This window comes from Mus pahari, chromosome 9, assembly GCF_900095145.1.
Source record: "Mus pahari chromosome 9, PAHARI_EIJ_v1.1, whole genome shotgun sequence".
Classification (NCBI taxonomy): domain Eukaryota; kingdom Metazoa; phylum Chordata; class Mammalia; order Rodentia; family Muridae; genus Mus; species Mus pahari.
This window is the reverse complement of record NC_034598.1, coordinates 27,631,878-27,642,701: the sequence shown is the minus strand read 5'-3', so window position 1 is coordinate 27,642,701 and position 10,824 is coordinate 27,631,878. Positions and strand designations below refer to the sequence as shown.

Below are 10,824 nucleotides of genomic sequence, written 5' to 3'. Positions count from 1 at the left end.
TCTGGGTTTGAAGATGGGCCTAGAAGAGGATTTTCTGGAAGAAGAACTTCGGGGAGCAGAGTTGGAGGCCAAAAGGGAATTTCCATGGTCAGCTGGTTGACAGGCCTGTGACAGATCTGTCTCCGGAAGTCTGCTGCTCCAATGGGACACCCTGGACTGGTTACCTTCCATCACTCTTACATACTCGCTTGCTGTTTTTGTTTTGCCTTTTATTCAGACTGAGTGTCACACATAGCCTTGGCTGGCCTGAAACTTGCTATGTAGACCAGGCTGCCGTCAAACTCAGAGATACAAGGTATTAAAGGTGCGCACTAGGATGTAACTCCAACAACGACACACATGGTACTTTTGCTTGGTTTTGTTTGTTTGTTTGTTTTCAAGACAGGATCTGAGTAGCTCTGGATGTCCTGGGACTCACAGTGCAGACCAGATTACTCACATAGATCCGCCTAGCTCTGTTTCCTCCTAACTGTCTTCCACCGTCGCTGTCAGTCCCTATTCTTTTCTCACAGTATTCAATCACACCCGTGGAAAGCCAGCTTTATTTTTGACGGTGCTTAGGAACTCAGGCTCTTAGGCAGCCCTCTATCACTGAACTACAGTGTGAGCACTCTGTTTTCTAATACAGAACTGGGCACGCTCGCCCTTACTCCTGCGTCTCTCCAGGCCACACGCTCCAGCGCTGAGGACATCTAAGCACCAGAGCGCTTTCTTTGAGTCTCGCCCCCTCCTCTCTCCCGGTCCGCTGTCGCCTAAGCCACACCCCCAGGATCAAAACCACGCCCCGACAGCGCGACACGCCCCAGACACGCCCCCTCGCGTCCATTGGCGGCCGGCATTGTCCGCTCCCTGGCTCCAGCGGTGATTGCGGCGCGCCTGTATCAGTCCCCGGAGAGAGCGCGGGTGGCGGGCCAGGCCGCGGGACAGCCGCAGGTGGGGCCTGGAGCGGTGGCCGGATCGAGGCAGCCCCGCAGCCCCGCGCGGGAGCCAAGATGCCTCGCGGGGACTCGGAGCAGGTGCGCTACTGCGCGCGCTTCTCCTATCTTTGGCTCAAGTTCTCTCTCATCATCTACTCTACCGTGTTCTGGGTGAGTGATGGAGCCGGGGTCGGGGTGGGATATGGGACGGTCCACACTCCTTCGATGGCCCCCTAACACTCGACCCAGGGTTGGATTCAGCTTCAGCCATTCTGAGAGGCCGCCGGGAGTGCGCGAGGGCTTCTCGCACCACTTCCCTGGGAACCAGGATACCGTGGCGGCCCCAGCTCTGCTCGGTTCTAGCAGCCCAGTCAGTCCTCAGCGTTCGAGCCTGTTGCCCACAGGACGCCACTTTGTTCACCTGTGCTGCGGAGCTCCTACCTGATAGGGTCCGGCTCGCCAGCCGAGTCTGCTGTGCATCCTCTGGCTACTCTGTAGGTCGTGGGTACGTTGTTGGCTACGCCCACCACGCCTTCAGGGTGTGACTCCCCAATCAGCTTGGCCAAAGGTGGGCAGCTTTTGTGCTTGTGGCCACCTGGATTCCAAGTCTGGCCCCTGTTGCTACTCGCCTGTGCCTTTCCTCTGGCCAAGATGTTTGTTTCTCTTGGGCATCTTGTTTTCTAACTTCTTGGAAGGAAAGGCTTTCTTGTTGGAGTGCGGCATTCCACTTGACAACCCGGCGGCTCCTGGGTAGTGTTGCTATTTTCATGAGTTCTGGCATTGCCCATAGAGGATCAGGATGGCATTGGTTGCGCACAACCAGGCTTTGAATACTACCCGCCACTTCCTAGCTGACTGATCTGGGGAAGTTCCTTCAGAGTGACCATAGCTTTCTCATCTGTAGTTGGAGACAGTAATTATTAAACATTTGGATGGTTGTGGAAGTAAAATGACGCAGGCCAAGATGAGACCACAGAGAGCTAAAGAGAGAGAGAGAGAAATAATATAATTATTATATTACTATAATTATAAAAACAGTAACAATAAATAATGATTATTAACATTTATTGTTATTGCTATTGGGTTTTTTTTTTTTTTTTTTTTTGAGACAGGGCCTCTGTATTACCTGCCCCTGCCTCTGTCACTCAAGTACTGGCATTAAAGGCATGTGACACCACACCTATTTATTATTGTTGCAGTTATTATTGTGACAGGGTTTTCCTATAGCTTAGTCTAGCTGCTGCTGCTGGTGGTGGTGGGGTGTGTGTGTGTGTGTGTGTGTGTGTTTGCTTGCTTATTTGTTTTGAGACAGCATCTTATGCATTTCTGGTTGACCTAGAACTCACTAAATAGTCCAGGCTAATCTTGAACTCGTAGTAATCCTCCTGCCTTAGCCTTCCAAGTATTGGCGTTACAGCTGTAAGACACCATGTCTGGCACCATTAATATTATTATGGGCAAGGAATCTTTACCCCAGGGACGTTTCCCCCCCTTTTAAACAGGGTCTCATGTCATCTAGGCTGGTCCCAAACTCACTGTGTAGCTGACGATGACCTTGAACGTTGGATCCTCCTGTGTCTACCTCCCACACACTTGGTACTGGGATCACAGGGGTGTGCCACTACCCCTGGCTTATCAGGGCATTTTAGAATAACTGGACTTCAGTCTAGACATGAGGATATCTTTCCACAGGTTGGCTCTATGCTTCCCTCTCCAGAAGCGTGTACATAGATAGGCTTGACCAGAGATCTCAAAAAGTCCCCTGATTAAGGCTCTTCCTCCCTCCCTTCCTCCCTCCCTTCCTCCCTCCCTCCCTCCTTCCCTCCCTCCCTCCCTCTACTTTCTCTTCCTTTGTCTTTCTTTTCCTCTTCCTCATCTCCTTTCTGCATTTCTTCTGTGGGCAGGAGCTTCTGGGCTGGCCATTAAGACTGCCTTTGAATGGGAGCCCTTTGCAAGGCGACCCTGCTGGCAGTCAGTAGATCTTGATTCTAGTCCTGCTATGTCCCAGACTCACTGGCATATTGTAGGCAAATGATATCTCTGTTTTGGGTCTCAGAACTGTTGGTTCTAGCCTTTGGCTAGCTTTGACTCCAGGTACCCCCGAAAGAAAGATTAGCAGCGTCGCTAGGCTCCCCAGGGTGGAGGGTGGGGCAGAGACGTGGGGTATGAGTTGCAGGGTATTTGAAGGTTCGGTAGATGATGTGAGCTATAACTCAAAGGCTCTCGCCCAAAGTTGCATTAGAATTAACTGGGAGGTCTCCAACAGATCCCTGTGCCTTGGCACACGTTTTGTTAACTGTGTACCTCAGCTCCTCACACAAGTGCAGTGTGAGCCAGGGCTGAAAACCACCAACGCTGAATAGGCCTGGGAGACCACGGTGGTTCTTCTCAGTTTAGTCCTGTGTATAGGTCAGAGACAAAAGGGAAAGTTGAGGACAAGGGTGGAAAGGCGGGGGGGGGGGGGTCCCATTCCCTCTCCCTCCTCACCTCCATTCCATACCTCCGCAGTGAACCACCACCCCCTGCCTCCCTGAAACCTTGTCAAAGCAAAACACAGTTATATGAAATCAAAAGAGCTTGCAAGGCCAAAATCACTGCCCCTTGCAGCCCCCTCCTCACCCCCACGCCTCCCACCCCCACTCTACCCTCTTTAGCCAACCAGGCCTGCTGTGTACCAACCGAGCCATCCCTGGCAGTATTTCTGTTTTGTTTGTTTGTTTGTTTTGTTTGTTTTGTTTTGTTTTTTTTAAATCTCCCCACCCAGGCCAAGAATTCAGCTGTGGGCAAGGCTGCTGGGACGGCTCCAGGTACCAGAACGTGACTGCAGGGTGACTGCAGGGTGGCAGTGGCGGCTGCCGGTTAAGTAATTTGTCTGGATTGAGTTTCCTGCTAATTGAAAAGCATTTACAGAAAAACCCATTATCTGGATGCAATCTCCTGCCTCCACCCTGGCAAGAAGACAGGTCAGGGCAAGGGTTACCCACTTACCAACCCAGAGCGTGAGCACTTGCAGGGCGGTGCTGGGCCTTTAGTCCCAGCACTTGAGAGGCAGAAGAAACCAGTCTCTCTCTCTCTCTCTCTCTCTCTCTCTCTCTCTTTCTCTCTCTCTCTGAGTTTGAGGCCAGCCTGGGCTACAGAGGGAAGTCAGGGAGAGGGAGAAATTTTACCACAGTGAACCTTCTGTCAGGCTCTTTTAGCTTTGGTCTCTTTTGTTTTGTTTGTAATAGGATTTATTTATTTTTATTTTGTGTATAAGTGTTTGCCTGCATGGAAGTTGTGTTAAGTACTTTTTCAAAATAGTGTCAACTATTCATCTATTATCTTACTATATGGATTATACACACATATAAAGATCAGAGGACACTTCTGGAACAGATAATTCTCTCTTCCACTCTGGCTCCGGGGATCGAACTCAGATCGTCAGGGTTAAGTGGCAATCGCTTTTACCTGCTGAGCCATCTTGCTGGCCCTCGTTGACTCTTTGTGTCCTGAGAAATGTCTTTAGAGATGAGAACCTTGGTGTAAAATCAGAACTGCTTCTCTGCTGTTGAGCTGGTGGAGTCCCATACACGTTCTGGAGGTCAATCCCCTGTCCCACGAGTGTTTGCAAATGTTTTCCCCATGTGCAGGTTGTCTCTTCACATTGCGAGCCTTTGTCTTTATTATGTAGAAAAATTTTAAGGACAGCGTGAGTATTTCCTGAATTTGTGTGTTGTCTGTGTGTGGTGGTGGTCCCTCAGCGGCAGCCTTTCTAAGTCTGCCCCGTATTGCTCCAATTTTGCCCGTGTGCTGTTGAAACCAGCAAAGCTTTTGTATTTCCAGCATAATAGATAAGGGAAAGGAAGGGGCTCCATCGGGGCTGAGAGTGCAAGAACACTTGCTTGCCTAGAGTGAGCAGCCCCTGGATTTGATCTCCATCCCAGAGGGGGAAACCATCAATTGTTTCTGTATCAGCACCCTGTGTCTTCCCACACTGCACAGTCCTCCCTGATGCTCCTTTATAGGGGCTCTGGCCACTCTTCCCGACCACTTGTATATAATTCCGCTGGAAGTGCGTGTGGCTTGGCCAGGGGTGGTGGGTGGGAGGGAGGGTGGGGGTGGTAGAGTATATAAACGGGGAAGAACGGGGAGGGGGCTTCATCTACAAAGTCATCGGGGAGTCGTAACCTATGCTGGGGGCACACCTTCCTGCTCTGCGGCTTTAAGGTCACCCAGGCTCCTGCCATATGTGTCTGGTGCCCATGGAGGCCAGGAGAGGGTATCAGATCCCTTAGATCTGGAGTTATGTACAGTTGTGAGCTGCCATGAGAGTGTTGGGAATTGAACCCTGATCCTCTGGAAGAGCCAACAGCCAGTTCTCTTAACCACTGAACCGTTTCTCCAGCCCCATGACCACGAATTCATAATCTCCCTGATGTAGCTCCAAAATCCTGAGATTGTAGGCATAGATCACCATGCCTAGCTTGTAAAAATCATCATTGACTCTGCAGGATTAGGTGCATCCTCTCCCACTGAGGCCAGACAAGGTACCCTCTACTAATTATGTGCTGGGGGCCTTAGTCCAGCCCATGTATGCTCCCTGGTAGGTGGCTCAGTCCCTGAGACTCCCAGGGGTCCAGGTCAGTTGACACTATTGGTCTTCCTGTGGAGTTCCTATCCCTTTCAGGGCTTTCAGTCCTCCCCCCAACCCTTCCAAGAGGTTCCCTGACCTCCATCTAATGTTCGGCTGTGGGTCTCTGCATCTGTTTCAGTCAGCTGCTGGGTGGAGCCTCTCAGAGGACACTTATGCTAGGTTCCTGCTATAAACATAACAGAATCATTTATAGTGTTGGGGATTGGTGCTTGCCCATGGGACGGGTCTCACATTGTGCTGGTTATTGGTTGGCCATTCCTTTACTCTCTGCTCTTTCTTTGTCCCTGCATTTCTTCAAGCCCCAATTAAATGCTTCTTCTCCCTCCTCTTCCTCCTCCCCCTCCCCTTCCTTTTAATAAGAGTTGTGGTGTCTCTTCATAGCATTAGGACACTGACCGTGACACTCTGTTAGAGTCCATTCTGTATGGGTGCAGCAATGCATCTTTGCCATCTTCTATGGACATAGAATATAAGACCTGGCTGGCCTCCTGTGTCAGCTTGACTGAAGCGAGACCCATCAGAAAGGAAGGAGCCTCAGCTGAGAAAATGCCTTCGTGAAGCCCAGCTGTAAGACATTTTCTCAATTAGTGATCAGTGGGGGGTTGGGGGACCCAGGCCTTTGCGGGTGGTGCTATCCCAGGCCTGGTGGTCCTGGGTTCTATAAGAAATCAGGCTGAGGAAGCCCGGTAAGCAGAACTCTTCCGTGGCCTCTGCACCATCTCCTGTCTCCAGGTTCAGGCCCTGCTTGAGTTCTTGTCCTGACTTCCTCCACTGAGGGGCTGTGATCGGTAAATGTAAGCTGAATAAACCCTTTCCTCCCCTCCCCCCCAACCCATTGTTTACAGAAAATGCATGCAATGAATGATACACAAATAAAAAGTAAAAAGTGGGGGTGGGGTCAGAGTTTGATCCCCGGAACCCACTCAAAGATGGAAGAAGAGACCCGACTCTAGGGTTGTTCTCTAGCTTCGTGTGTTCCCTGTGAACCATGTGCCCACGCACAATAAAAATAAATATAATTTTAAAAAAATTAAAAGGAGAGAAGGAATTGGGGTCTTTTTGACTCAAAACTAAAAGTGAAGCAGACAGCCAGTGGCACCCTCCCCTTCCTGCCCTGGCTTGTCTAAAACAGAGGGGACCCCTGCTATTACGTTATCCAAGGCAATGAATGACCTCGGTACAAACATACACATGCAGTATGTAATATTTACATATTATTATATACTTATGAAACACATATTATTTTTATATATTTTATATATTAATGTTATATTAATAATATTGTATTAATAATATTATGTATTATATATATATTTTTTTCCTCACTGTGCAAGGAAATGTGGGAGCCTCATCTTTTCACTTAATGCTTTAGAGCTTTTGTTTGGGAGGCAGGGTCTCAGGATGCCTTTGAACTTCTGATCCTACTGGATGCTAGAACTGTAGGCATCCACCACCACACCTGGTTTATCCGATGCTGACTACTGAATCCAGGCCTTCGAGTATGCTAGCCAAACACTACCAAATAAACCAAATCACTAGGACTTCACTCAAAGAAAAATCTTTGTAAACATTTTGTATCTGCTAGGGTCTGCCTCTGTCTTTTAATTAGTTGGTTAATTGTTGCGTGTTTATGGGGTGTGTGTGTGTGTGTGTGTGTGTGTATACATGCATCTGTTGCAAGTGTGTACATGCATCTTGCATGTGGAAGACAGAGGCCAGCTTTTTGGAGTTGGTTCTCTCCTTCCACCTTTTCGTGTGTTCTGTGGTTCAAACTTAGGTTGCTGGGGTTGCAAGGCAAGACCTCTTACAGACTGAACCGTCTCACGGGCCCCAAGGGGCTGCCCTTTTTCTATGTGGTGGTCTTAACAGACTTCAGTCTAGGCTGGGCCAGTGTTTTTTTTTTTCTGGCCACAGCTGGGGAATTCTGTGGTTGTTTCCAATCTGAACCACCTGTACTGATGTCCCCACACTGAGGGTCCTTCTTGAATGATGTGCTCAGGATCACCCCACAGAGCTGGGCTGAGCTCCCTGGTTTCATCTTCTCAGCCCAGAGGTCCGTCCCCCCCTCCTACCGTGTCTCCAAGTTGTCACCGTGATTCTCACCCAGAGGCACCCCAGCCACCTCTTCCCACAGGCAGGGTGAATTATTGTAACACGTGTGCCCTGAGGTCACAGGGGTCACATCTCTAACTTTAGCATCGCCCAGGACATTCTGGAGATCTGTTTACACACACCGCTTTTTCTTGCTGGGCTTTGGGCTCCTGGAGGTCAGGGGTGTGGCTCACTCTGAATACCAGGTTAGGACTGAGAGCACAAAGGGAAGGGAGAGCCTAGGGCTCAAGGGTGATGGAGTTTGCCCTGTACCCACAAGGCTAGGATTGGACCCGGACAGAGCTGAGCCTGGCCGCTGTGTGTGATTCCTTGCTGTTGGCCAGGTTTTCAGGCATAATTTCAAGTGGGTTAGGCTGAATTCACGGCCAGTCACTGGTTCTCTAGAAAGCCAAGCCTGTGGTTGGGTCTCCTTTTGGATCTGTATGTGTGTATGTTTGTGCTTGTGTGTATGTGTGTATGTGTGTGTTTATGTGTGTATGTGTGTGCTTGTGTGTGTGTGTGCTTGTGTCTGTCTGTGTGTGTGCTTGGGGGTGTGTGTTTGTGTGTATGAGTGTGTGTGTGCTTGTGTGTATTTGTTCGTGTGTGTGTGTGTGTGTGTGTGTGTGTGTGTGTGTGTGTCGTTGAGGAATCAGGAAGGGAAGGACCCTGTGTAGTGGTGGCGAATGGGGAGGGTGGGTGGCAGAGGTCACAAGTGCAGGAGGAAATAATTTGCCTTCTGTAAGGATGGGCCAGTCTTCTAAGCCTTTCCTCGGATTCTTTTTCTGTTTTTAAAGATTCGCGTATTTATTTATTATGGGTATGTGTGTGTGCGCCTGCATGGGGTTATGTACACTGCGTGTGTGTGCATGTGTGTGTCCGAGGAGGCCAAAGAAGGTGTCAGATCCATTGGAGCTGGAGTTACAGGTAGTTATGAACTGCCCAGTGTGGGTGCTGGGAGCTGAACTTGGGAGCAGCAAACTTAACCACTGAGCCATCTCTCCATCCCTTCGTTTCCTCCTCCCCGCCCCACCCCTTTTTTCTTTTGAATTGAGGTCTCATATAGTTCAGGTCTCAAACTCCTATTGTGGGTGAGGGTGGCCTTGAACTTCGGATCCTCCCGCCTCCACTTCCCAAATACTCCTATTTATTACAAGTATGCACTACCATGGCCGGTTTTTTAATGCAGTGCTAGTGATCGAATCCAGGAAGGGCCTTGCGCATGCTCAGTGAGCATTCTACCGCCAGTCCTAGAGTCCTGGTTCTACAGCCCCTGGATCTTGGTCACAGTGTGAACTCTGTACCCGGTGGCGGCATCTCTGCGGATTTATCCGTGAAATGCAAGTTAAGAGCAGAGCACGCCCAGACTTGCTGGGAAAGTGGACTGATAGGTAAACCGAGCTGGGAGCCGGGCCTGGCACTGCAAACACTCCACTCCTTATCTACACAGGGCACTGCCCAGCGTGCTCTCACCTCTCCCTGCGCCTCCTCTCCCTGCCAGGTGCTCCACGGCCTCCCTGGAGAATGTGACGGGTCCCATAAGCCCCTCTGGAGGTCCAGAAGAAACCAGAGTCTGGAGCAAAGTGGGGAGCAGCCTTAGAATGCTCCCCCAGACCAAGAAATAGGTGTCTCCTCACAACCTTCAATCCCAACCCCCATCCCCCATCCCCCACCCCCACCCCAAAGCTCACACCTCCGGGGTTAGAGTGGGAGTTGACCTCTCTGGGAAGAGTCATCCTCCTGCCCCTGTGTCCTGGTAGGTGATAGCAGACTGAAAGCAAAGTGGTTTCTGACAGATTTTCCTTGCTTGTTGAGACAGAATGTCTAGCCCAGGCTAGCCAGGAAGTCACCATGAAGCCCAGGCTGGCCTGGAATTCCCAGTGATACTCTTGCCTCAGCCTAGAGAGCCATGATTCCAGCTGTGTGCTTCTACACCAGACTCTTGCAGATTTTTTCTTTTTGAAACTGAGCCCTGTTTTTTGAGAAAAATCATACAAGTGCCTGACTTTTTTTTTTTTTCTTTAAAGCAATTTAGGAAAACATGATGAAGACAGTAATTTACCTTTGATCCTACTCCAGGACGGGACCTCTGGCACATACTGATTGGCATCTGTCTGGACATCTTGTACATATGTAAAGGTTTTTACTTCCGGAATTGTTTTCTCCTTGGTTCTTTGGGCAGGGCTCGGTTCACATTGCAGGCAGGTTCTTTAGAGAGAACCCGGTGAAGCTCCAGCCTAAAGCCAGCGAATGGCCTTCCCTGTGGAGAAGCCTGCTGTGCTTCATGGGCTCTGACAGACGGACAGACCAGATGGCCCACAGCCAGGGTCTGGGCCTCCCTTAGCCTGAATCAGGGTGAGGCAGGATTGCAGCCCTCCAGTGTCCCTGTTGTATAAAGCAACAACAGTAGGTTCCAGAGTTCTGCATCAGGCCTATTCCCTCCTGCAGAGGAATGGCCACCTCAGCCTGTACAGCCGGACCCAGCACCTGTGGCTTTGGTTCTAAAGAAATAGGCAGGGCTACCGGCCCTCCTTCTGTCTCTCTTCTCTCTAGGTGATTCACGGGGACACCCATGGGCGGGGCTCACAGGAAACCAGATAAGGGACTGATCTTGGAATTCCAGTGCCAGCCTGCTCCACCTGCAGCAAAGATGCCTTCTGGGTGAACTAGGGCACAGGGAGAGGCTTACCCAGAAAGGACTCTGGAGCTGAGTTGTTTGGGTTGACACCTTGGTTGGAGACAGGAGGCTCCAGGCTAGACCAGCCGTTCTTTCTAGGGTGGAGGGATAGCACAGAAATTCATTTTGACAATGAGCTGACACCTCCTGTATACCAGACATGTACAGTACAGGACACAACCATGAACAAGAACGGCCTTTGGGTAAACCCTTGGTGGGACATATTTGCTAAGGTGGGAATCCGGCAGTCAGTGGGAAAGGCTCGGAGTTCCCACTTTAGGTGTTCTGGTCAAGGAAAGGCTTCACCAGGAGCTGGCTTTTCGGGGGTTGGGAGGTTTGCAATTGACAAGGAACATCCCGTAGAGAACACCCCAGGCAGGGCAGACAGAGCAGACAGGGCAGACAGGCAGGCAGGCAGGGCAGGCAGGGCAGGCAGGGCAGGCAGGGCAGGCAGGGCAGGCAGACAGGCAGACAGGCAGGCAGGCAGGCAGACAGGGCAGACAGAGCAG

At 50.5% G+C, this 10,824-nt stretch overlaps 1 protein-coding gene across 1 annotated transcript in view; it reads left to right on the top strand.

Moving 5' to 3' along the window:
* Window positions 1-887: 887 nt before the first annotated feature.
* Tspan15 (tetraspanin 15) overlaps window positions 888-10,824 on the top strand; it is a 43,293-nt gene continuing 33,356 nt past the window's right edge. The window contains exon 1 of the mRNA XM_021205439.2: window positions 888-1,088. Within this exon, the coding sequence (XP_021061098.1) occupies window positions 993-1,088 (96 nt within the window). The 5' untranslated portion in view covers window positions 888-992. The remainder of the gene's footprint in view (window positions 1,089-10,824) is intronic.